Below are 24959 nucleotides of genomic sequence, written 5' to 3' on the forward strand. Positions count from 1 at the left end.
ATCATACAGATACATGAACGATAACTGTATCGTTACACGCAAGTCCTGTTTCCAGCTCGTCTTCGCCCACCTGTTGCACCGTTTTAAGGACATTTTCTGTCTTCATGCCTTTTTGCCTTCTCTGCCGTTTTGCCGTATTTCAATCGTTTTTGCTATCTTTGAGGCCGCTTATGCGCCTCTGTTCTTTGTTTCTACTTGTGTTCAGTGCTTCTGAGAGACAAAAGCTAAAAGGATGGCTGGAAAAGGAGGAGAAAATGAGACTAGTGTGTTCGTATAACAGCTACTGCTGAAGAGTACTGTACCTCTGCGTGCTGTTCTTACATAAATGGCCAGATACGAAAAGTGGCTTCGTTTGACGCAGATTATGCGTTCCGTGGTAGTTGAGCAGTGTGGTGACATTTTCTGGAACCATGCCCGAGACTGGCACAATCTTTGCATTCAACGGATGCTAGTAATCAGATTTGCCCGCTCAACTATAACAAATTCTGGTCGAAAGAAAGAGAGATAGGGGAATGAGGAAACAGTAAACGCTCTTGGAAAAAGCTGGATTGTAGATTGGTAGGAGATTCAAAAGGGCCCGATTTTTACAGACTGAGTTGACAAGTTCTGTTTTCGGAATCCCCTGCTGGTGTTTCAAAACCTGCCCTCAGGTTGTCGAATTTCGATGCAGGGTAATTAAGAAGATTTTGGCTTTGATCAAGGACACGAGATCCTCCAAGTTCATTAACAAGCTGTGCATTCACCAGTTAACCATTCTATGAACCGCATAACCTCGAGATCTTTGAACTTACCGTTCCAATCAAGCTTTCATTGCCGCTTTTGTCTCCGCTTGTTTCCCAGTACATGCCACCCCCCAGTCCCTTTCTCAGGATATATTGGCCTTTCCACCGAACAATATTCGGCGTGTCATAACTGATCATAACTTTCTTTTCCTTATCATAACTGTAACTGGCAACAGGCTGGTCCAGTTCATATACGGTTGCACCTGGCTGGGGTAAGGATTTATAATCCCATATGCCACTACTGCCATCCCATTCTCCTGCACCAACGCCTTCGAATGGAGCACCTGGCCCACTTGTATTCGCAAATGATTTCCCATAGAGCGGTATTCCAAGGTTGATCTTCTTCGGATCGACGCCGTGCGATATGTAGTAGTTAATAGCCTGGTCCGTGTTGAAGGGGGTGCTGCATGGGTGCGACGCTGATGCATACACATTGGCCGAGTGAGCAGCTCTTGGGGACCACTTTGAGCACCTGTCAGCTATGGTTTTCGGTCTCGTGATTGAGTTGACGCAACATACTGAGCCACTGGGGTCGATATGTCAGCACCATGTCTTGCATAATTTTCGTGGCTCTAACCTGTACTCATATGCCATTAAATTCCAGAAATCAACGTATCGGTCCATTGCTCTAAAATGAAGTTTCTTATAGGCGGAGGGACCTGCATGACTTCAGCGATTTCGTAACATCCAGATCTCAATTAACCCACCTGCTGGTGATGCAACGCTAAGCAGTAGCCGAGTGTTGTTTCCATATTTGGAGGAGTAATTATCCAAAGCCTGCATGAGAACGATTTCTTAGTATCTAAGACTGCTTGAATGCAGTTGGTATTCGCACCGATCTCACTTCCCGCAGAAGCAGGACCATGTTTTTTGCTTCTGTACTATTGGCAGGAAACTGCATACCAAGTGAGTTTAAAATCTTAGGTGGAGCCGGTTTTCATACCTCCCAGTCAATGTCAATGCCATCAAATCCTAGATCCTGTATCATGCGAACTGCGGAGGATGCGAATCGTTTTCTTCCGGCTTGCGTAGCAGAGACAATCGAAAAACTAGGGGAATACGTATATCCTCCAATCGAAAACAAAGTTTTCAAATTTCTCTTCTTCTTCTTGAGCAGAAATAGCTGTTTGAGACATCCGTACAGGTTTCTTCCGGATTCGTCTTGCGAGTCACCAGGAAATCGTTTCTCAATATCTGCGTAAGAGTCCGCAAGCTGGATCTCAGCAGTCGTTGCGTTAATACTGCCAAATGCATAGAGAACATGGGTCAGCGAATCAATTTTCAAGTCTTGCGGAACAAAGTTGCGTTCGTAGATGGACTAGAGCAGGCCAAGCAGTCAGCAGTTTGTCCTCATAGCGGCCATGTCCATTCTGCTTACCCAATCAACAAAATAGGCCACAGATCGAAATGTGCCAGAAGAGCTCCCGTTACGGTAACTAGAACCAAGTGTTCCAATTGTATAAGAGAAAGAGGCATATGCCACATTACTGAAGGCGCAAATTAGAGCCAGCAGAGTGAACGCCATGGCGACAGATAGAGCGCGATCGTTGGACGCCAGGAAAAGGTTTTGAGTAGCATTTGGTAACGGAGTAAGAAGTCGAGGGACGCTTTAAAAGTTCGCATTCGCGGTGCAACCTGATTTCATATAACCCTCGAGACTGTTCCAGAGAAGGCTAAAAATTTGACTGTTACATGCAGGATCATTTTAGGGCTTGTTCGCCAAGACCGACTTGTGTTGTCACAATTCCTTTCCAGCCACCAGACAGCATTGGAGCAACACAAATCGTGGACGAAATATGTTCGAGCATATCTGAAACATGCAAAATAGAGGTTCAGAAACAGTCAGATAGAGCAGTCACGGAGCAATGAGCTCAAATAGAAGCTCGGATTCTTGCTGGAGCCCGGAGAATGAGGGCAGTGAATCAACATTTTGGCTTCAAGCGGTGTTCCGATTCTAACTATTTCGAATAAAAGGATCAACTGCATGTGCATATTGGTGCGCTACGGCTTAGTTGATGATTTCTGCTCATAGTGAGTCGGTATGAACATTCTGGCTAGTTACAGTTTTGCGCCATTAACGATTTAATTCGCTCAGTGCGGAACAGTACAGGGGGATTCCATCCGATTTGAGAGGATATGCCAGCACCGCAACCTCCGCCACCTAATTCTCGAAAGCCGGTAAAGGAGTGAGGAGATCGATAGGTAGATTAGTTTCAGCGAAATCCCTCCAGGTATGAATGTGTGGTCAAAACATTGGGCTGCGTCAGTGTCAGACACTGCAACTCAGCATGTCTCAAGGCACCAATATGCGTGGTTCTACGAGTACGAAACCAAAATATCGTTTCAGGTCGTAACGTCGGCTATTCTAGAGCCACATATATACTTACGTCTTGTCTACAACGACTGGCATCTGCTCCAGAAGTTCCATCCAGCATTCAGCATTCGGCCACTTTCACCTCCAAGCATCCTGTGTGTCGAATCTTCCTCGCTTTGGCTATATTTTGAAATCTAAAAAACGAAAATGGTCATGTTCGATTGTGCCAACTATCCGCGAGGATGCCGGGGTCGCGTGAACGTTCCAGGGGCCAAATGCTCCTACTGTATTGTGAGTATATTAGACGTATGCCAGATGTTCTTCTATCAATTAACTATTCTGTCTCCTGCAGTCGTTCAGATTTCGTCGACCCTCGCTTCCATTGCCAGCTCCTTTTAAAGAGGTCAAAAGTATCGACGAAAGCTTGGCTGATTGATTTTCCCCAGAGATCCTCGGTCGGAGCATAGCCTGATCACATGCATTTCACATACAAACTAGAGCTACAGCCTTCTTTTTCTTCCTTACCTTCTTTTCTGTTCGTTCTTATTCTCAATGCTTCTTTTTTTTTATAGGCATGCGTGCCAGCACTTGAGAATGGTAGCCTGGTGTTTTGGACCCTGCGCAGTCCTGAGCTCTGTAAGAAGCAGTCTTAGAAAATTGCGGGTAACTAACTGGTAGTAGGCTACCGGTTGGTTACTACTCGTTACTACTCGTACCAGGATGATGATATTGAAATGGGGTACAATATTGGATCCATATTGGTACATGCTACGAATGCCGTTTACTTGTAGGTTATTAGTAGGTACTGGTGACCTACTCCAGCACGCAAGCCCCGGAAACGAGGAAAACAAGAGCGTGATACATGATCACAGCTTCTTGACCAGCAAAATCTTTCTTGTCCGTCTTGGTCGAGACCTGGAGCGAATCATGAGAGTGTACTGCGTACATAATCGCGCTTTCGCAGTGTGGGGCGCGCAGCACTTTTCATCGATTTACAGCATCAATATTCGTACTTTGTAGGTCCGTAGTTGTCTACGCTGCTCCCTTAAGGTGTTGTTTCTTCAAACCCGGCTCCGGTTCACCATGCCGCAAGCGATTACTTATAATGGAAACCGAAAATCAATCCATAGAGCCAAGCAAATGCGGCGCTGCTGGCGCAATGGCGACCCTTGCCATCCTTCCGGCCTTCCGAAGGTCAATAGTCGAGAGCTGTTTATTTTTGAGTGACCAGGTTGGGAATTAGCGACGCTTTCGAATTTAATTGTACGGAGTACATTGGATACAAGCTCTGTACTTTGTCCGCAGCTATACTGCGTAGGCTGGTGTAACGTTCATGAAATAACTATTACGATAGTTATTACGATTGATTATATGGTGTATTTCGGAAAGCTTACAAGATAGGTACGAAACCACCGTCACGGAGTAGGTAACCTTACAAATAATAACCCGCTTTGGCTGAATCATCTGATCGACTGATTCCTATGGCGGGCGATACAGTAGCTACCTTACATAACGATCAAAATTAGTTTCGGCCCTGTCACGCTGATATTGCCACCAGCTCCTGACCTATGTCCACGCACAGGGTCTGAGTATACGGAATATCCGAATATGTATTATGCCTTAAGGCAGGCGTGACCTAAGTTATCAATTGAATACCTAGAGCTCAATGCTTACGAAGCCATCATACAATTCGAAATAGTTACCCACTGCGTCCGGCGAATAGCAACGAAACAACCAGGTAGCCGTGTTTGTGTGTTGTTGTTGAAGTCGTGGACAGTCGAGACTCCGTGTGATGTTTGAAGGAGACTTGATATCTAACCGTGTATAACTGACTCTAACTGAGAGCAATGAGACCATCCACGCGCAAAGGATCGCGTTTTGAAACGAAGTGAGCGCAAGTAGGTACTACGGGTATGTAGGTAGTATGACTTGTAGAAGTCTGGCGAAGATCGTTTCCCAAGTAAGAAGGGCACATAACGTGCTTCAAAACAACGACAAGGAACGCAGTTTCATCTCTTAACCGAGGACTCATTTTTGGGAATGCGCGCCACCGCGAGCATTACCACGAGGACTACAAGGGTCTCTATCCTATGTTAGGGTTGGTCAATGTACAGTACTTACTCGGATTGACTCATAGCCGCTGCGTGTACGTAGGCCATACAGTACTTAGTAGCAATACGTCGCACCGTTTCAGACCCAAAACTCGGCCGGAGAGAACTGTCTACGCTCAGGAAAAAGTTTGCAAAAGATTGTGGATAAAATTTCCGCATGTTCATATTGCGTGCATGAAATATTGATTCGCAACAATGTGACAGTAAAACACTTAAGTTGTTGTTCTTTACAAAAATCCGTGCCCCGTGTACCTAAAGCCTCTGTGCCCTCATCTCCTCCTCTTCATGTTCCTCCTTCACACGTTCCAATTTCATGAAAAACAACGTCATGAGCACTAAACAGGCAAGAGCAGAGGCTGCAGTAGTCCCGACAGTTAAAACGGCCATAATTGACCAATCGCCGTCTTTCGCTGTGTATATGTTGATCAATGATGTCAGGAATCCTGCTGCCGCATTGAGCACTGTAGGTCTTGATGCCGTCAGCAAATCGAACATCCTGATGCGCTACAAAAATACTAACCGGAAGAGATAATTGAGAAGCCAGATATAGTTATGCCTCCATTGCCATCCTAGCCAGATCATGCCAGCCACACCGACAGATAACAGAGAGCACGCGATGGCTAGTAGTGGTGGATTTTGTATCGTGTGAAGGATGGCTTCTTCCACGCCACTTCCATTCAGCGCGGATTTGATCGCATCTGATTTTTGGAGAGATGTAAATGTCCCCGGGATAACCAAATAGCCAGCAAGTAGCATCCAATGAAAAAGTCCTGCAAGAAACTTATGACTTAGAGGAATATACTCCACCTCGAGTAGCATTGCCATGTACCGCGTGCGGTGTGTCGGCCATGTCTCTTGTCGGACAATTCTTTCTTCCATGGTTGTTTGATTCCTACATAATTTGCACGGTTGGAATGCTTCTTTTATGCTTGAGCGAGAACCCTCACGGGACCAGAATTAGGACAGGCACCAGGGTTAGCATTGCAACATGGCCGGAATGACCGCAATATTCGGAAACATTTGAGATCGTCCTTCGTCCTGCTTCATATCCCAACAGCCACTTTCATGGCTGTTTCAGGTGCAAGACCGTGACATTTCCAACTTTTCCTGGCAATTGTTAGCTCCTGTCTGAGGTCTCTCTTTCCGTACGTTGTGGTTACGCTCTGGGCCATATTTTCTTCCAGATCGACGGTATATATTGACGAAACCAAACATACGTTGTCCATCCGAATCTATACTGTTGTCACCGTGCACAGAAAATGGAATTTGGCATCGCCGAGCTCTATCAACTCGTCACTGGCAGCATTGCAGTTCTCATGATATTTTTTCGCCTAATGCTGTGCATTCCTAGCTCCTGGTTGACTGCCACTCGCCGTTTCTTCCTTGCTCATCTTTTCTATGCTCGACTTGGCAGACGACTGCGCTACATATATTCTGAGCCACTGTCATACCTTATTGTTCAATCTCTCTACTTCGCTGGAACGGTCGCCGTAAATATATTCAGGGTGCACTCAGTTTCAGAAGCCAGTTCCCGTGCGGCCTGGCTGTCACTCGTGAACCTGATACCACTCTACATATTTGGGCATGAATTCGGAGCCCGGCTTTTGGGCCTATCGTTGCGTGCTTATGGTAGCCTACATCGGACTATGGGCCTGATGAGCACCCTTCAAGCCGTGGCACATGTTATCCTCACCCTTAGATTTTCCCGCAATTCAAACGACCGGCATGATTTTCTGTATGGTCTCCTGGTGAGTTATCTTCTTTGGGTCTTTCGATCGGGCGTACAAATAACCTTCGTAGGGGACCATCATGTTCTCACTCCTCTTGGTTCTTCCCATCTTGAAGTGGGATCTCTACGAGATCTTCGCCAAGACGCACAGAGGCATTGCGCTCTTTCTACTCTACGCAATCTGGCGACACACCAAAAATATCGGTAATTGCAAATGGTACACAATCGCGTGCATTGCACTTTTTGCAGCTACCCTACTCCTACAGACTGCACGCATAATCTACAGAAATGTGGTTTTTGGTAGAAAGTCCGTCCAGTTGACAATCATACCGGCACAGAACAGCCTTATTGCTGAGTTAACTCTTCCTCGACCCTGGAAATTCCAAGCTGGTGAGAGAATCAATTTGACTGTGCCCCTTGGACTTTTATCTTTGTTTCAGACGCATCCGTTTGTCATTACATGGTGGGAAGACCATGCAGGAGGGAATGGGGGCTCCATTTTCCTTCTGATACGCCCCCGTTCTGGCTTTACCAAAAAACTCGAAACCCATGTTGAGCCAGGAAAACAGTACTCCGCTTTGATCGACGGCCCATATGGGCCATCACCTATCAGGTTATTGGGATTTCCCTCCCAAATTGGTGATTACGGACACATCTTCATGGCGGCCACTGGAGTTGGTATTGCAGCGCAAATCCCGTACATCAAAGAGCTCATAGAGGGCCGTAAGCGAGGGCAGGTTCGAACTCAAAGGATCGTACTCGTCTGGCAGTTGGAGCTACCTGGTAGGTGTCAAGCATTGACTGCGTATGGCAGATTCTGAGGCACTCCCAGGTGACTGGAACTCAGTCCGTCATTGGTTGCAGAGCCTTGTCAGGCAGGATTCTGGATATGTCAGTTTCATTACCTTCTTGGCTTCTGTTATTGCTAACCTAGCTCATTCAGATGCTCAAAGTCCTTGTCTTCGATCCACTGCGCGCCACAATGCCTTCCAGTGTGCAGAAACTCGGAGAGCACGGATTAATCGAGATCTTAGGCGGAGAGGCCGACTGGAACGCACGATTGGAGGCTGAAATGGAACAACAAATAGGGACGCTGTTGGTCACAGGTAATGGGTTTCCTCGTCGGACACCTGCGTGATTCTGAATTTCTACTGACATGAAACATAGTTTCTGCTCGTTATCCTGTTATGGAAACCATACGCCAACAAGTCAGACAAAGAGCTAGCGCAGGAAAAGAAGTTGAGCTGTTCCAAGTCGAATTCCAGCCGTGGGGAACGAGGAATTGGGGATTGAATCGATTAATAACTTAGTAGGCCTAATGACTTGTTGAATGTGGTTTGAGACCACTGAGGGCACAATGGATCGTCATCTGATTTCATAGTCTCGTGGCATGATCAATTTAGTTTCTGCGGTTGTTTTCAGACATTCAGAAAGTAAACGTGTAGTTGGTCGAGCAGTGTGTCTTGATTGCCGAGATTCCACCACAGTTCTACGCATCCAACTACTCCTGGCGGGTATTTGTTTGAAACCTTTACTGCCCGAATTTTGCACATTGGACAGGAGTGTTATAGAATGACTCTACATGGACATAGTCATGGATGGAGCACGTATTGTGGGCTACTGGAGGATTCTGGAATATTAGTGGATTGGACTATTTACACTTAGCGGTCTCAGGGTTGTGTCCGGTATTGGCTTCGAACTGGCGTAGAGAAAAAATCAATCCAAATCAGTCCCCTTCAATTCTGATGCTGTCGAACTCGACTACAAAATGGGCGCACATATGAAAAGATGTCAAAATAACCTATATATAGGCTTCCGGAAGGACTGTATCCACAACATTACATAGCCTTCTAAGTGGTCATAGCTACACTTGGAAACTGTCACTCATCGCACTCTATATCGGGTCAGCTTTCAGGTTTACGACGCAATATGCAGGCGGCATCAGCTAAGGTGCGACAAAAGCGCAATCGTCGCAGAAAGAGTTTGATGAAGAAGGCATCCGAGTACAGTGCCATGTGTGGTGCAGATGTTCTCCTGGTCATCAGAATGTGGGAAACCGGCAAAATCTATTTGTTTTGTAAAGATAAGGCGGGGAATTTTTCGAAATTTGTATCACACTTGGTAGGTTAAAGCTCACAATAATTGAAGTGGATGCTAATTCAAGAAGAAAGAGCATTGTTATCCTATCCCAATTCACGAAGAATTCGAAGTCGCCGCGCGAACGCAAAGTCAGAATGCCGAAAACTCATTGCAAAATGCCTAATTTGACGACGGTTTCGAAAGAAGGGCCAGCTGAGGGGTCATATTCACAACGACACCTCAAGAATATTCGCTTGTATTCAATCTGAATTGAATCAACTAACTTTGTACAAGATGATCTTTACGCGAGGTTTAAGTGCGTAGACGAGTAGTAAACTGCATTGAACAGGTCGGCTCGTGCGCCGGCACCTCTGGCAGATTCTCTTACTGTGAATCGACTTTAGCGTGCGGAGGCAGTAACAGCTACGGCAAGGACATCTTAAATGAGCAAATATTGTTATTAACGTGGATCTAGATATTGTAAATAAACATCGACAAACGGAAAGACTCTGCCCGCGAACCCTCAGTCATCACCATCCATGCCGTGGTTAGATCTTGAGCGCTTCTTCGTAAAGGTCATAGTTGACGCTTTCGGCCGCTATGCCCCAGATTTTTAGATACCGCTCTGTACACTGTTTCAAGGCCGAATTTGTTTGAGACAACATTTCGTCCATCGTCCGGAGAATATCATACAAGCGTTGTTGGAGTTCATGCAATGCTTGGTTTGACTCCTTGTAGAAGGACAACTCAGCCCGAAGGTAGCCGACTTCGTAAGTCAACTCTTCGATTCGTTTCTTCGGGTCCGGATACATGACTTTTTTGGATTCCCGAAGTTGCGATGGAAGACGTTCAGTGTTTGAGGTAGCGCCCCCTTTTCTGAAGATGAAGTGATCGATACGAGTAAATGTTTCGAATGTGTGGGTATTAGGTAGAGGGCCATCTTCGGGAATAGGATAAAGAGAGGAGGATCTGGAAGACCGTTTCATGATGAGTGATTTGTCACACACTGCAGCAGGCTGCGAAGGACTAGAGTTGCAGAATAATATATTGATAACAGCTTCATGTGCAGCGTACATAAAATATATGGTCTCTATTCAAACAAAATAATGAGCCACTTTAGATTTCCTAAGCCTAACCTTTGCGCTGTAGGCTAGTCGAAAGGACTAGGTCAATTTGGCATAGAACGAACAAGGCGTACACAATCGTGCCGTGAGTGCATCGTTTCAGGTCATTCTGCCAGTCTTGAGTTCCCGAAGTCTGGCCAAAAAAGTTTGACCAATTTGGCACAGAAACGAGCAAAGCGTACACAAAATCATGCCGAAAGTGCATCGTTTCAGGTCATTCTGCCCGTCATGGGTTCTGTTGTAGGCATTAAAAAAAGTAAGTGATGCCAATTTGACACAATAATGAAGAAGATGTAGTCAAAATCGTGCCGATACGCGGCAAGAGAAATTCATCGTTGTACGTTTCGTGGGTCTTTTGAAATCTCTTGCAGGCTTCACAGCCATAGCAATTGTACTCCAGTCCAGAGTAATTCTTGCTCAATATATGCAATCAGTGCTGTTGCAAATAAATACCACCTAAAGACCAAGTTCTACCCGTGAAGGATATTCAATGCCCTTGATCTGATCCATGGGCCTTCGATTGTTGCACAGTATCAAAAGTTCGCAGTTTTGACGATTAGACGACCATGTCTGATGCCAGTGTGGTAAGCAGTTCAATCCATACTAAGGTATGAGTATACTAACCATCCGCCCAGGAAAGTTCGGTTGCGAGGCCATTGACTCCTTTCGCGGATACAAAGGACTATCTCAGGCAGGTTCAAAGCCTCGCGCAAAACCTCACTACTGTCATTAATCAATGCGTGGAATCACTGGACGAAGCCGAAGGAAATCTAAAAAGGGGTTATGAGGCCGTCCTTCAGGCCATGGATCGGAATATATTCGCCGAAATTAGCCGGCTGTCTGAGGAAAAAAACGCTCTGGAGGTCAAAATAAAGCAACAGGAGCGGGAACTGAGTGAATACTCTTCCTACAAGGCCAGAACAGAGCCTTTAGTCAAACAATATGAAACAGTAAGTTATCGACACTAAGTATGCGGACGTGACTTCTAACCGACAGAAGAGAGTAAAAACCCTCGAAAAATGGGTCAGAGAGTTGCGAAAGAAGGCCGATGCAGCCAGAACAGTTGTTAAACAGTTAAACCGGCTTACGTGGCATGCACCGGTTCCTCCAGGCAATGAAGTAGCTGTGAAGGAGGAGCAGGGGGAAAGAGCTTACTGAGTATCTCTACAACTCCAACTTTTCCTTTATTTCACTCCAGTTAGCATCAAATGAATATTATCTAGATTATTGACACTATATACAATGATCTCTGTAAGGTTCAAGTTGGTCATGGACGAAGCTCAGAAATGTGACAAGCCTTGAGAGCCAGGACTTTGTGTCGGACTCAACAACAGTGCCAGCATCATTGACTTGAATTCATTTCAATGGATACCATTACAGAAGCGAAATTCTCATCCAGTAACCTAGCTGAGAAGGACCTGCAAGACGAATTGTCGCGCCTGCTGTTACGACCGTTGAGATAAACAGGGTAACAAGCGACCGACTCAGCGACTCCTGTCGCTGCAATCATCGTCGACCAATCAGTTTGGAACTACTCCGTAATTTAGGATACATTGCCAAAAAAACCATCGCCAAGGCGTCTGGGAAGCTGCTGGAAAGATGGCAAGGTCGCCATTGCGCCAGCAGCGCCGCATTTGCTTGGCGCTATGGATTGATTTTCGCCGTTTCGGATTCCATTATAAGTAATCGTGTGCGGCGTGGTGAACCGGAGCAGGGTTACAAGGAACAACATCCTAAGGAGGCATGCATTAGAGGCACAGAAAGGGTGGGGGGGAAACATCCACACACCCTCATCAGTGTCAGCAACCTGGCATCGGTTCTTCACGATCAGAGCAAGTTCGAGGAAGCCGAGACAATGCATCGGCGTGCATTAGAGACTCAAGAGAAGATGCTGGGCCCCGAGCGTTCGCACACGCTCAGCAGCGTCAGGAATTTGGATCGGTTCTTCAAGATCAGAGGTAGAGGCAATGTACCGGCGTGGATTAGAGACTCATGAAAAGCTGCTGGGGTTAGAGCATCTATGTAGGAATCAAGACTGCATCAAGGCTGATAACGCGTCTCGTGCTAGCACCATCACCTGGCCATTACGGGTCACCGATACATTCTGTCTTCCGTGTCTTGCTCTCCCGGTTTGGAAGAACAATTTCGGGATTGTTGACGTTGGCGAGAGCGTGTAGAGGCTCTGACCCCAGCACCTTTTCATGAGTCTAATCCACGCCGGTACATTGCCTCTACCTCTGATCTTGAAGAACCGATCCAAATTCCTGACGCTGCTGAGCGTGTGCGAACGCTCGGGGCCCAGCATCTTCTCTTGAGTCTCTAATGCACGCCGATGCATTGTCTCGGCTTCCTCGAACTTGCTCTGATCGTGAAGAACCGATGCCAGGTTGCTGACACTGATGAGGGTGTGTGGATGTTTCCCCCCCACCCTTTCTGTGCCTCTAATGCATGCCTCCTTAGGATGTTGTTCCTTGTAACCCTGCTCCGGTTCACCACGCCGCACACGATTACTTGTAATGGAATCCGAAACGGCGAAAATCAATCCATAGCGCCAAGCAAATGCGGCGCTGCTGGCGCAATGGCGACCTTGCCATCTTTCCAGCCTTCCGAAGGTCAATAGTCGAGAGCTGTCTATTTCTGTTAGAACCTCAAAACTAGGCACAGCTACTGGGATCGGCCGTCAATTCAGTGCAGGTCTCGATTCAAAGCACTACTCCGTAAAGACGAAGAAAAAAGGGGGTAAATTCTTTCACGCCGAGTGGGTATGGCAGATGCGGCACGTGACCAGGAGCCAGACTCGACTATAGGGAGTATGTACTCCGCACGGCGGGAGAAAAGAGGGGTCCTAGGGAGAAGTTGAGGACTGAGGCTATGTACAGGTTGGGGGCACGTGACCTCTAAGCCCGACTCCAGTATCCGTAGTCTTGCCCTGAAACGAACCAAAAAGTGAGTGAAAGGGGTTCCAAGACCGTGCGAGGATGCCCTGAAACGAACGAGAGTGGGTGACTTCAATGTCAATCGCAGGACACATGGACGTATAAGGTCATACTACCACTTACCGAATGTAAAGTACTACGTACGCGTTTCGAATTCAGGTCGGAAAATTTGGTCCAGGAAAACGCCAAGGCCACGGCAAGACTCAAATTGTTGGATGACAATGGGTGACCAAATTCGTCGGAGGAGTAAAATAGTCGTTGTCGTTACGTTCATGGTACTGTATTGTCACCATTGCGTCTCTCGCCCAATATTTCTGTCATTTACACGCTGGTAACTGTAGTTCTTTTGAACACAACTTTTCCACGTAAAGTGGGTCCACAAGTTCTTGGCTGCAGGAAAGGATGACATCTGCGGCCTTAGCCGCTGACGAGCAAGTATGAGTGGCTGATTAGACGCCATGCAACTGCGAACTTGCATCGGGGGCCCCACAGGAGCAATCTTTCCAGCCGGCTTCGAATGGCATAAATTGGCGAAATATGTGTTTGAACGTTATTGAGACGAAGTACTCACGACACTCTTTTGACAACTTTCCCCGTCCTCATCAAAATATGACGAAGAAAAAGGGAAATCGTGCAAACCGCAAAAGATCCCGTGGACCTCTCAAAAGAGCCAAGACTCTCGCCAGAAAAGCCTCAGAGCTCTCCAGAATTTACGGAGCAAAAGTGCGTATTGTTATCGAACACGGAGATATCTGTTATTATTACGATTCACATCTCGAGACTCGGCCACCTTCGGACGACAAGTTGGTAATAGTAGCCATCGTACTCAGTCAAGCCAGGGTCTGACGTGTGCAGGAAGAAGAATGCTCCTCTGTGAAGAGCCTCGATATGGAGTCGGGTTGCGATTTAGAAAAAGATTCACTCAGCGAAACTTTAGAGAACATATATGATCCTCCACCCTTACCAGAGTTGATATAGATAGCTTGATGTTCTCTTCCAACCGATAACAGTCTTTTGAATCGGATGGGGTCCTGGTGGCATAACAGTGCGGAAAGCTCAATAGGCGCTGTCTCCTACGAGCTCCGGGGAAGAAATGCGATTCCTGTTGAGAATTTCAATGTGTTAAGAGAACGAGATCGGAAGGATGTCGGACGCTCGCTCCCTTATCGTGCGATGTGAGCTCCTGACCTGCAAAGGTCGGGAGTTTTTCTATGCTGCAAGTCCTTTATTTCTATGTCTGAAGAAGAGGTCTTTATATGCCTCCTATTCCCAAGTGCACCTTTCAAGCATTAGATTCCCCATTGCAATGTAAAAGCTCCAACATATCTGATTATTTCACTTCGAACCTTCGACTTCTTGCCTGAATTTGAGCCGGCTACGGACGACACGAGGCCGAACAGAATGCCGGCTCGACAAATAAGAATAGAATAGACCAAGAAAAGGCATGAAAAACGAACAGCAGTAAATATGCTCTTTTTATTGAGACCATATAATGTTGCATTCATTACAATCAAAGGCTATGGCTGAAATATTGAAGGGCATAGATCCTAGTATGTGACATCATGACAGGTGTGTATAAACCGGCCATAAAATGAGCACGATTTGATAGCTGAACTTCTAAGTCAGAGAATGGCGACATTTGCAATCATTTCCATGCTTTCTGATATTTATCTCTCTTCAGTTTCAGAAATCAAAGATAGGATCGGTAACAGGGCTAGATTTGTCATGTGACGCTAAATACAGCGGCTGATGAGTGCAGCAGTCCAAACGAAGCGAAACGAAAGGGCAGACTCCAATGATAAATTTCCACAGTATCTTAACAGAAGGAAAACTAGGTATTCAGTCGTCGAGCCTCAAACTAACACGGCGTCGCTTGGAGACATCCCCATCACTCTCCCCATCACCAGGTCCCTTCCTTTTCCCTTGTTCGTTTTGCATTTGTAAAAGAGCTTGAACACGGCGACATCTGCTGTCTACCTCTTTGAAATACTCCTCCGTCTTTTTCTTGTTCTGTTCTGTGTTATTCTGTAAGATTTTCAACTTTCTGCGAGTTGTCAGCTAAGTTCCTTCGAATCGCTCGTATTCATACTCATTTAGTTCCGCAAACTTGATTTTGCAATCTGACTCTAGTTTCCCCAATCGACCCCGAATATCATCCATCCTATGACTTTGGTCAATGGCATTTAATCAAGCATTGTGGTGTGCACATACTCCTTCGAAATACTTCCGTCATCATTCAGGACATCCAGATCATCGATCCTAGGGTTTCGGTCAATAGCTTTTAATCAATTAGTATGGCTTGTACGTACGTTTTCGGGGCATTTCTGCCATCATCCACGATATCAGCAGTCCTAGGACTTTGGTCAATGACTTTTAGCCAAGTAGCATGGCGTGCACATACGTCGAGTCATTTGTCCCATGAGTAACACTCATTGTAGGACCATTGTAAATAAGCAGATAGTCTGCGGGCATTTGGGACACTTCGGGCATTTGGGACACTTCGGGCATTTGGGACACTTCGGGCATTTGGGACACTTTGGGCATTTGGGACAGGGGGAATCCTTCGAAGTTTTCCATGATGAATCAAGTTCAAGAATGGATCAATCGACGTTTTGGAATGTGTCATTATTCGTGCGTGAGCACTCGTTCCTTTTATCATTGTGAAGGTTCCAAAAGGATTGTCATCGTTTTGGAGTTCATTCTGACTGTTTGGGTCCTTTCGTGAAACTGGTGACAAGGTACAACATTAGAGTTCGATTTTGACAGGGGTCCGGCGCTTACGTGCCCACAATGGAGGCAAACTTAGCGATCGGGGGATTACCGACAAGGTGACATCGTCCTCCCCGCCCAACCCCGATCGGTTCGATCACATGACACGTAAGTTACCCACAGGCCACAGAGTATACCGTAATTTTACTGTTACGCCTATGTATTTACTTTTACTGTTGATTGGTGAGAAATTCTGATTGCATAGTGCGTGCGCCTAAGACGTGAGAGTACGAATACGGTGCCTACCCTCTAGGAACGGAAGCAACAGAATTTCAAACTCTCGACTCTGGATCACTTCCAGGGAAGGGTCGATAATTAGGAACAAAACCAACGCCGCAAGTGCTCGTACTCCGTACGGATTAACTAACCAAAGTTCTGTGCCAACCAGGGTCTTCGGCTGTGGTAGTCTCGTTACTATTTCAGAAAATCAAATACGCAACATTGGGTTGGTTTTCGATGAACAGTTTCATGAGTCCGCATCCATTAGGTTCCCAGCCCCCACAACGAAGACAGTAAACTTAATGTGGGTAATAATGCACTCCTTTGCCCATCACTTTCTGTGCTGTCGAAAATTGGCAAAACATTGACTTATTACAGGATCTAAAGAGAAGATGTGTACAATCATTTGGTCGGCCACGGTCACCATCGTAGGCTCCTGTATTTGATGCAACATCGTCAAACGAATGATTAGGCTGAGTTATAGGAAATTTTCAGGATTTGATTGCCCGAAGATGCCGTCAAAACCCCTTCCCAGATCACTTTTCCGAACTCATCCTGTCATCGCCGGGGCCCAGATCGATTCGTTTCAAGCTCGAGAACCAGAGTACCAAATTGGATATAGGTTGCGAAACGATGCCTGGAAGACCGGAGTCATTTTTGAAGCAAAAGAACCATGCCCTCCATCCTTGCTCACAATGCATAAATTCGTCGTAGTGCTAGGCCATTCTTGCTGCAGCCAGTTAGGCAAATCAGCATGGCTCGCCGCTGGAACCCCTGTTGGCTGAACTTGGCCATCAACAGAGATGGCGCGTACGTCATTCGAGACTGTGAGACTTTCCATCAGTTGATTGGGAAACTGCGCGAACCGAGTGCACAGAACCCGAGAATGTCGCTTTTCATAGGGGGAAAGCGCAAGGATGAAGCTCTACTTCATATTTTCCCCTATAATAACTTGAAAAGGATTCGCTCACATTCCAGCGTGAGTTTAAGGTGGGACGTGTCCTCTCTGGAGTCAATGTCGCCTCTACTTTTTGCGGAGAGCAACCTCTTCCAGCATTCGAATCCCTGTCAATTCTGTGCGGCGCAGACGGGGACTGTACATCCTATCACGTGGAGGGCGTCTTCGGAGAGAGAAGTCCTATGCCTCATCTACTCTCGCCTGATTTTTCTATTTGCGGACGTGGTCTGTATTTTTGAAGAGGACTTCCCAGACACACATGATGTGGTGGACTTCCTGATCACCTGCCAAAGGGCGGAATATGCGTCATCTCTTCCGTCCAGCATCCGCCCGCGTTTAATTGTCGTACTGAATGCTGACAAGGACCGCTCGGAAAAAAAAGCCGAACTCATTCAGAAACTTTACAACTCGGGGTCTTTGTCCGAATGCTTTTCTGCTCTCCACACGTTCGAGCTACCAACGACCACCTCCGCAAGCTGCCAGCGGCTAAGAACACTGATCTTGGGTCAATTGGATGACATGCAACAGATGCGCAGAGAATGCAGGACTCTATTCAACGCAACCCAAATGGCTGGTTTCGTTGAATTGGCTATGGAACATGTTACAAAAACCGTAGAACGCCCCTTCGACTTCGTTCGAGCAACAAGGAAGCGTTGCAGCGTCTCCTCAGACCTGCCGAAACATCTTGCACACTACCAAGAAATCGGAGCCAAAGCCGGGTTCTCCAACGATGAGCTTGCCCCGTCTATCGCCTCAGCATTGCTGATGGATCACTATCAGCCAGGAATGCCTTGTAAGTAGGACGCTTCGCCATCTCATGACCCCTGCACTTACCCCGTTACCTTCCAGTGATGGAGCCTGGACTAGTTTTCCGAACTCTATACCGTCCAGCCGTGCTCCAGGGGCTTGGCAGATGCGCCACGCGAACACATCCAAATGTGTTCGCTGCCCAGGTGGAGAAGCAGTTTTGTGATCAATTCGTCCATATGGAAGTGGCCGGGAAGACGTCTCTCGAGCACCGGCGAGAGCTGCTGATGTCCGGGAGTGGGCGTTACAGTCTTCTAAAATCCAACAGAACCTGCCTATATTGTCTTGCAAGGGCAGCACAGCACCCTACGGAATGTGGCCATTCTCTTTGTGATGTCTGTGCACAGCGCTTCGGGACGCCCAGCACGGACATAGAATATCGATTTACGATGTCATTTTGCTGTCTTTGCTTGTCTCGAGCACAGTGTATCATTGATATCTTGCCACCAACGATGAATCCTACAGTACTCGCCATTGATGGCGGTGGTGTTCGTGGTGTGATTCCCCTTGAATTCATGATTCTATTGCAAGAGCATTTGGGTTCTCAATGTGCCCTCCAAGATCTCATCGATTTAGCCATTGGAACCAGCTCAGGTGAGTCATCCTCATTGCCGCGGAAAGTGGCAGTTCGATTACTGAATGAAAAGGGGGCCTTATTGTTCTTGCTCTCTTCATTCTCCGTTGGGATGTGACCACGTGTTCTCAGGCTTTCGAGCGACTTGCCCGTCGCATCTTTCAAAGTAGACTTCAGCCATTTCTCCCCTGGCTGCCAAATGTGGTCTTTGGTCGTATCCGCAAATGGCTTACTTGGTTGCTCCGCGATGGCTGTTACGATGGAACCCTCTTTGATATCACATTGAAAGACATTTTTAGTGAACACCTCCGGATGTTCGGTCCCGTTGAACTGGGGCCATCGAAGCCTACCTTCTCGGGGACTAAAGTCGGAGTGGTGGCGACGAACATTGCGGAAGATACAAAGACATTCATCTTCAGCAATTTCAACACTCCGAGAATGCAGTCTGACGATCTAGGTAGGATAATCCTGACTCTGGTGAGTTCACAAGGCCAACAATGGATCCGTAGGGTTTGAAATCATCCGTCCTGATGATGTTGACAATGAGCCACGGGTTTGGCAAGCGTGAGTTTAACTCCTCGCTCTTTCCGTTTTCATTTTGCATTAACTTTCAGACAGAGCCAGAGCAACTGCGGCCGCTCCCTTGTAAGACCGGCGTATCCTTTCTCTGTTCCTAGTATCAGACTAACCAAAACGAAGTCTCTTTACTCCAATCGAAATCCGTGATTTGGGCTGCTTTCAAGATGGCGGACTGAAAGAAAATTTTGCTGGTGGCATCGCTATTCGTGTTGCCAAAGAGGCCTGGCCACGGAGCTGGAGACCAGCTCAATTGTTGTCTCTCGGCACAGGGACGACGGCGAGGGATGCCAAAAAAGCTCGTTACAACCCTCGTTACCATCACATTGTCAAGAGTGGCTCCTTGACGCGCGTAGCTAGAGCCTTCAAGTCCTCGTTGAGCACCGAAGTTCGATGGAATGAGATGCTGGGCCAACTCGACAAGCGAATCGCTGAAAACTGCCGTCGATTTAACGTACCACTTCCTGATATCGGAGTTACAATTGATAACATTGATGCAATGGACCGATACCGAAACCTTGTGATCTTCCGACCAGGCAGCAGTAAGTCGGCAAAGTTTGCAGCTGTGGAGCTGCTCGTAGCCCGGTTGTTTTTTGTCTTGGATGCCATTCCTGATAAAAACAGCACGCCAATCTGGTGTCATGGAAGTATTCGCTGCAAGGGCTCGGGTGAGGAATTGCTTCCGGCGCTTGAACGACTCCTCCCAAATGATACGCTGGACTTTTCCATCGGCACACAACCACTGGGCTATGTCCTGTCTCGCGAGAATATCTGTCCGTCATGCAAACGATATCGCCAGTCTGTGTCTTTTCCCGTAAGCCATCTGGGCGAAGTCGTCGATCTTTATCTGCGGTACGGCCGACGTCAACGTTGGAGAATCAACGGTTTCCCTTCCAGCGTGGCTTCATTCATCGATAAGCAAGGTCTGTGGTCGCCATTCGGTAGACCAGATCATGGATCCGGCACCGCAAAGCCATGTGACACATGTGACGCTGGTCGGAGGTTTAGGGGTAATGCTGGCCAAAGCTTCAGGGGTTTGCGGCGTAAACGATCTGACCGAGAGCCTCCTGAAGCACGGGAAGCAAAAAGAGTATTGCGTGGTTGCTAAATAAACAATGCATTTCGTGATTCGTTCTCAATTGGCTAATTGATCCTGTGTTGCCCTAAGATTCCCCTCAGCCTGTAACTATTTGGGCGTTGAATACAGATGCTTTTGCCTACATATTCAGTTTCTTTTGGCATTTTGGTCACTGGAAATACGCTCCTATCTCCTATATTTCTTCTATACAACGTAAGAACTGAGTTGGGCTATCGTTACGTGCTCGTACTCTCGTTCGTAGGTTATTCGGAATGCAAACTTCTTATCCACGATGGTGTAGTGCAGAGACGGAAACTTGCTATAGTAACCGGAGGAGAGCGCAAAAGAGGAGGCTCTCTGAATGCCAGGACGGAGCACTAGTAGCCAGGGAGTATCTCCTAGTAATGTATTACTGTTGCTTTTCAGTGCACCAAAGCTACTACATCTACATTGAGCAGTAAAGTTTCTACATACCTATTCCACAGAGAGAGCTGGATGAACCAGACAAACTCCGCATAAACGGGTCGGTTTTAAGGAACAAACGCTGAATCATATTCACTGGCGACGGAAGTTATCCGTGTCCCGAGTATGAAAAGCAAGTCATGGACGATAACCCACCAAAATCCCAAGAACGTTGACATGCAGCGGTGAAGCTATTATGGCAGTGTGAGCGGATCCGATGTGTTTCAAGGTGGTTTATCCATGATGAATGCGGTGACATTTTTCTGAACCGTGGCAAAGCCAAAACTGACATATTTTTTTTTACATTCGACGGATAACTACTCCAAATGTGCAGAGAACGATCACATGATAGGCTTTGACCTGAAACAAATGGATGGGAATGTTTTCATAGTCTGGTCACCAGAACGTGCACAGTCAATTTGAATTGACACCGGCCAGTTCATCCATTCTAAGAGGATGCGTTACAGGGTCGACTAACGCCAGTACATTCAATATATCCAGCCGTCCAACTTTTTGCTAAACTAAGTGGACACAAAGCACCATGCTCAATGTAACTAGCGATACGGGCAAATCTGTCCACATATTTGTCCGAAGATTTGACGACCACTCCTTCAGTCTTCGAGAACCGTTTCGTTGCCACGGCGCAATGGCCGCCTGAATGTCAGGCCTTAGTGCTCAAATACGGCGGGGAATCGTTCTTTCCAGTTTCTTCTCCGTGCAGTTTTGGGTCCCAGATGGATCGAACCTCGCATGGCAGACCCACTAAGCTGAACAGAACATCCTCAGGTTCGAAGGAAGCCCGAATTTGCATCTCGCAGTCGAGGACTCGTTTTGAAAGGTGAACAATTGGCAATCTTTCAAATTACCTGAAGGGTTGATGCGGTTGTCCCTGGCCTCCAGCAGGAACTCCGTATCCCATTCCCGAATAAATCTCCATTGTATTCGCAACCTGTCGGATCACCGTTAGAGAAAACAAATTCTTCATCCTCACCTTTGAAGGCACTTGTGTTCGCAATTGCCTCAAAGGGTAGGCCAATGAGCCACGTTTCGTAGTTTTCCGGACAGGGGGCGTCCATCAGAAGAGCTGAGTATTCCACGTGCGATTTGTGGTTTTTCAAGTCCGGATTCATTCATCTAAGCATTGTGGGAATATGAGCTTCAGATGGAGACCGTCCGGGCAGTTTCTATCGAGGATATTCTTGGACCGCAGAGTGTGGAGATAAAGTGAAGGTTCCGATTGCTTTGGTGGTTCATGCAGTTGAACCCAAGCGCTTTTTGCTGGGGAGCGAGCTGTAATGCGCCGTCACGGGACGATGTAGAATTTTCGGGTTTGGAATCGGCCAGGAAAAGTCGCGCAAGTACTGACTGACCGCAATCATGCGAAAGATTCACGGAAATGCTGGTGATTTTTTATCCTTCCTCTAATTAGAAAGTATACTCCAGTATACTGATTACCGGGTCCACCAAAGCAGTTGAGCCGTTTGTGTACTTGAAGTAGAGTGCCCAGCTCCAGTACGCGGAAAGATCCTCTTTGACGCCGCACGAAGTGCACAATGCGGCCTTAGATCAGTTCCATCCGCGGTGGAACCGAAATCTGCAGATTCACTGTTTAGCAAACGAACAGCAAGTCACTGGACATAATTCCTGAACCGTAAACGACGTGATCGTGTCTTCCAATGGGCCCGTGTGTTTTCAACGGATCGACCCTAGCATTACCGCTTTGGAGCGGCATGGAATGCGTCAAACCCTTCCACCTGGGTTAACGGTGTTGACAAAACTGCGACTGGAGCCCACCATTTGGAGCAAAAATGCATTTTCATGCTGAAAGATGTGGAATGCACGAGCAGTATCAACCTCGGGACGAAACCTAAACAACTGTGACGAATATTTCGTCATTCTCGTCTACGAATGGAGCAAATGCTCCGACAAGAGACGCTCACAAGCGAGAGAGCGTGGCCACCGAAACGAGACGCAAAAACAACGCTCCGAACAGAAGTCCAATTCGCGTCAAATGATTCACAAGCTTCTTAGTCATCAAACCAGAATAGGAGTTTCTAACCGGAGTAGAGTATACCTACTTGATAACCTTCACAGACAGATAACTTTTCCCACCAGGTCTACGACGGAGCCTGCTACATATATCGTAGTAAGGTGCTTCCACAATGCACAAAGACCAATCGATGATTCCCTGAGACGGCCCTTCAGCCTCGTACCTTTTTATATGAAAACGAACCCGGTGAACAATTTATCATCCAACCATTTGAGTTTGACACCAGGAGTTCAAAATGTCATGGACGCTATCGGAGACTAAAATCTTGAAACAGGCACAGGACTGTTAGTGACTGTGTTCCATCTTTGACGGCCCTCGTCCCAACAGATGGATAATGATGGTGCCCAAAAAACTGTTCCTTTTCCATCGCACGGTTCAATCCTCTTTCCTTGGCATCTGGTCAATATCGAATCATTTTCAAAGTGAAACACTCCATTTGCTGCTGCCTGCAAAGACGAAAAGGGATCTGTTGTAAAACGGAGTTCAGATATATAAGTACTGCCATGCCGCTCCTCTTGGACATATCATAGTTATATTCCACGCAAATTGTCACAACGCATCAATTGTCGTGGAAGATCGAAACACTCAGAAACTCAACATCGCTGTACATGGCTGAGCCAGAGTTCAACATGGAGGAACCCCAAAATCCCACTCCTGCTCCAAACACAGGAGAAGCCAGCAACCTTCACGAAGGCCTCCGTCACGGCCGCGACAATCCATATCCTACTCCTGCTCCAGACACAGAAGAAGCCACCAAGAGTCATGAAAGCAATCAGCACGAAGGAAGTGCTCCATATCCAACACCTGCTCCAGACACAGACGAAGGCAACAACCTTGACGAAGGCATTCATGACGAACGCGGAGATGATGAAATCAACAACAACTTTCCTGAAGGAAGTGTTCGCGAACACAACGATCAAGAAGAGAGCAATGACAGCTCTTCCGACGTATCAATGGCAGATGCGGCGGAGGATGGACCGCGTCCTGAGCCACAGACTCCCGAGATCCCTCACTGGGCGCGGAAGATCATCAAACAGAACATCGACTGGTATGGCAAGGTCGTCGGTGCCTATTTTCATTCGGATAATCCACCAGATCCCATCCACGTTGAGAGGTTTTTCGAGATTCTCAACGCGGATATCGAACAGACGGGAAAGGAACAAGGCCATGATGACATTATAAGAATTGATCCTAAATTCTACGTCTCACAGAAGGAATCATTGGAAAAAGTGTGGAGCCTACCCACTGTCAAAGCAAACAAAGAAGAGGGATGGAAAGCTTTTGACAAGGTCAATTCACTATTCGAAAAGTTCAATAAGATCTATGATTTACCGGCCCATTGGAACCTACTCGATTTGGCGAAGCGTCATCTTGGAACTCGACCAGAAAATACTCTCAAGGGACTTGACGCTTTGGAAGCGATGATGGAGAAAGATCTACCAGAGAAGCCTCTTTACTGGTGGGAAAAGGGTTTCGGGACCCAAGTTTTTGTCGAACTTTGTGAGGGAGGCAAGTCGACATACCGTATCCGGGCAGGGTCCTATATTCCATACGATAAAAAAAAGGTTCAATATGTTGATCCGCAGGCGACACGCGGAAGTGTGATGGAGAGACAATGGAACAAATACGGATATGAGAAACAAAAGTATAAATACACCCGAGAAGACGTTTACGACGTACTGGGAGTTGGATGGAAGATCGATAATGACGAACGAGGACTCCAAGAAGACCCTTTGGATTACATAATGCCGGAGAAAGTGAAGAACGCCAAAAAGCAAGGCGGCAGGAAGACCTACGCACACACTAAGCTCCTAATAAAGTGGAAAGATGGCCAGACCACGTTGGAGACCCGAGAATTCTTTCGAAGGATCATCGGGAATCGGAATAAAGCGGACTGGATGATCTACAAGAAAGCGCAGGAACAAGAAAACGCTTATCGCAAAGCTAAGGTTGCGAATAATGACAGCAACCAAGACAACGATGGGGAGAGTACATAAGTCGCGCTTAGCCATCCGGGGCGCGCTAAAAATCACCGCCAGGAAACAATATCGAACAAACACACTGCTACTTACTACCTCTGAATTAAGTGTGGACCTTTCAACCAGGTCTTTAGGCACTGTATTTCGACTCTTTGCTTAGGAGACAGATGAATTCAGTTTGTCCATCAAATCGATTTCGATCCATATAGTACAACATGTGACTACTGGTGTTGGGACAACACTGGGCGTATGCTCGATGGTACAAGTAATAAGTGTCTTTTGGATAATAAAACCAATCAAACATTTGAGCGCCTTCAAACTGATCCAATCTGCAGACCCAGCAATCCTCGGACACAAGCCTTGTAAAATCTGACAGCGAACAAGGTTAATGGGTACATGGCTCAGTGCTTCT

General features: G+C 46.9%; 9 protein-coding genes across 9 annotated transcripts; 6 read left to right on the forward strand and 3 right to left on the reverse strand.

The window, feature by feature from the left end:
* Window positions 1-584: 584 nt before the first annotated feature.
* On the reverse strand, window positions 585-2307 carry VTN49DRAFT_5408 (uncharacterized protein; the record flags this gene model as incomplete). Its single annotated transcript, XM_069413462.1, has 8 exons — window positions 585-731; window positions 792-1244; window positions 1302-1308; window positions 1360-1441; window positions 1490-1559; window positions 1618-1677; window positions 1726-2100; window positions 2161-2307. The coding sequence occupies 8 exons, from the start codon at window positions 2305-2307 to the stop codon at window positions 585-587; spliced, it is 1341 nt and encodes a 446-aa protein (XP_069266643.1).
* A 3152-nt stretch (window positions 2308-5459) lies between these two features.
* Window positions 5460-5963, reverse strand: VTN49DRAFT_5409 (uncharacterized protein; the record flags this gene model as incomplete). Its single annotated transcript, XM_069413463.1, has 2 exons — window positions 5460-5676; window positions 5728-5963. 2 exons carry the CDS (start codon window positions 5961-5963, stop codon window positions 5460-5462), a joined length of 453 nt encoding a protein of 150 aa, XP_069266644.1.
* An 890-nt stretch (window positions 5964-6853) lies between these two features.
* On the forward strand, window positions 6854-8246 carry VTN49DRAFT_5410 (uncharacterized protein; the record flags this gene model as incomplete). Its single annotated transcript, XM_069413465.1, has 6 exons — window positions 6854-6955; window positions 7008-7153; window positions 7550-7719; window positions 7769-7827; window positions 7880-8042; window positions 8104-8246. The coding sequence occupies 6 exons, from the start codon at window positions 6854-6856 to the stop codon at window positions 8244-8246; spliced, it is 783 nt and encodes a 260-aa protein (XP_069266645.1).
* Window positions 8247-8865: 619 nt separating this feature from the next.
* On the forward strand, window positions 8866-9199 carry VTN49DRAFT_5411 (uncharacterized protein; the record flags this gene model as incomplete). The annotated part of the gene is made up of 2 exons (XM_069413466.1): window positions 8866-9057; window positions 9104-9199. The coding sequence occupies 2 exons, from the start codon at window positions 8866-8868 to the stop codon at window positions 9197-9199; spliced, it is 288 nt and encodes a 95-aa protein (XP_069266646.1).
* A 1506-nt stretch (window positions 9200-10705) lies between these two features.
* VTN49DRAFT_5412 (uncharacterized protein) lies at window positions 10706-11297 on the forward strand (the record flags this gene model as incomplete). Its single annotated transcript, XM_069413467.1, has 3 exons — window positions 10706-10723; window positions 10775-11089; window positions 11139-11297. 3 exons carry the CDS (start codon window positions 10706-10708, stop codon window positions 11295-11297), a joined length of 492 nt encoding a protein of 163 aa, XP_069266647.1.
* Window positions 11298-13684: 2387 nt separating this feature from the next.
* Window positions 13685-14053, forward strand: VTN49DRAFT_5413 (uncharacterized protein; the record flags this gene model as incomplete). Its single annotated transcript, XM_069413468.1, has 2 exons — window positions 13685-13882; window positions 13931-14053. The coding sequence occupies 2 exons, from the start codon at window positions 13685-13687 to the stop codon at window positions 14051-14053; spliced, it is 321 nt and encodes a 106-aa protein (XP_069266648.1).
* An 861-nt stretch (window positions 14054-14914) lies between these two features.
* VTN49DRAFT_5414 (uncharacterized protein) lies at window positions 14915-15652 on the reverse strand (the record flags this gene model as incomplete). Its single annotated transcript, XM_069413469.1, has 5 exons — window positions 14915-15119; window positions 15165-15236; window positions 15287-15334; window positions 15385-15426; window positions 15477-15652. The coding sequence occupies 5 exons, from the start codon at window positions 15650-15652 to the stop codon at window positions 14915-14917; spliced, it is 543 nt and encodes a 180-aa protein (XP_069266649.1).
* Window positions 15653-17078: 1426 nt separating this feature from the next.
* On the forward strand, window positions 17079-20086 carry VTN49DRAFT_5415 (uncharacterized protein; the record flags this gene model as incomplete). Its single annotated transcript, XM_069413470.1, has 6 exons — window positions 17079-17814; window positions 17871-18422; window positions 18476-18859; window positions 18912-18966; window positions 19021-19047; window positions 19102-20086. 6 exons carry the CDS (start codon window positions 17079-17081, stop codon window positions 20084-20086), a joined length of 2739 nt encoding a protein of 912 aa, XP_069266650.1.
* A 3111-nt stretch (window positions 20087-23197) lies between these two features.
* On the forward strand, window positions 23198-24565 carry VTN49DRAFT_5416 (uncharacterized protein; the record flags this gene model as incomplete). The annotated part of the gene is made up of 1 exon (XM_069413471.1): window positions 23198-24565. One exon carries the CDS (start codon window positions 23198-23200, stop codon window positions 24563-24565), a length of 1368 nt encoding a protein of 455 aa, XP_069266651.1.
* Between the last annotated feature and the right edge of the window lie 394 nt (window positions 24566-24959).

The sequence above is a fragment of the Thermomyces lanuginosus genome (genome assembly GCF_041956635.1).
Source record: "Thermomyces lanuginosus strain ATCC 200065 unplaced genomic scaffold VTN49scaffold_34, whole genome shotgun sequence".
In the NCBI taxonomy this organism is placed as follows: Eukaryota; Fungi; Ascomycota; class Eurotiomycetes; order Eurotiales; family Trichocomaceae; genus Thermomyces; species Thermomyces lanuginosus.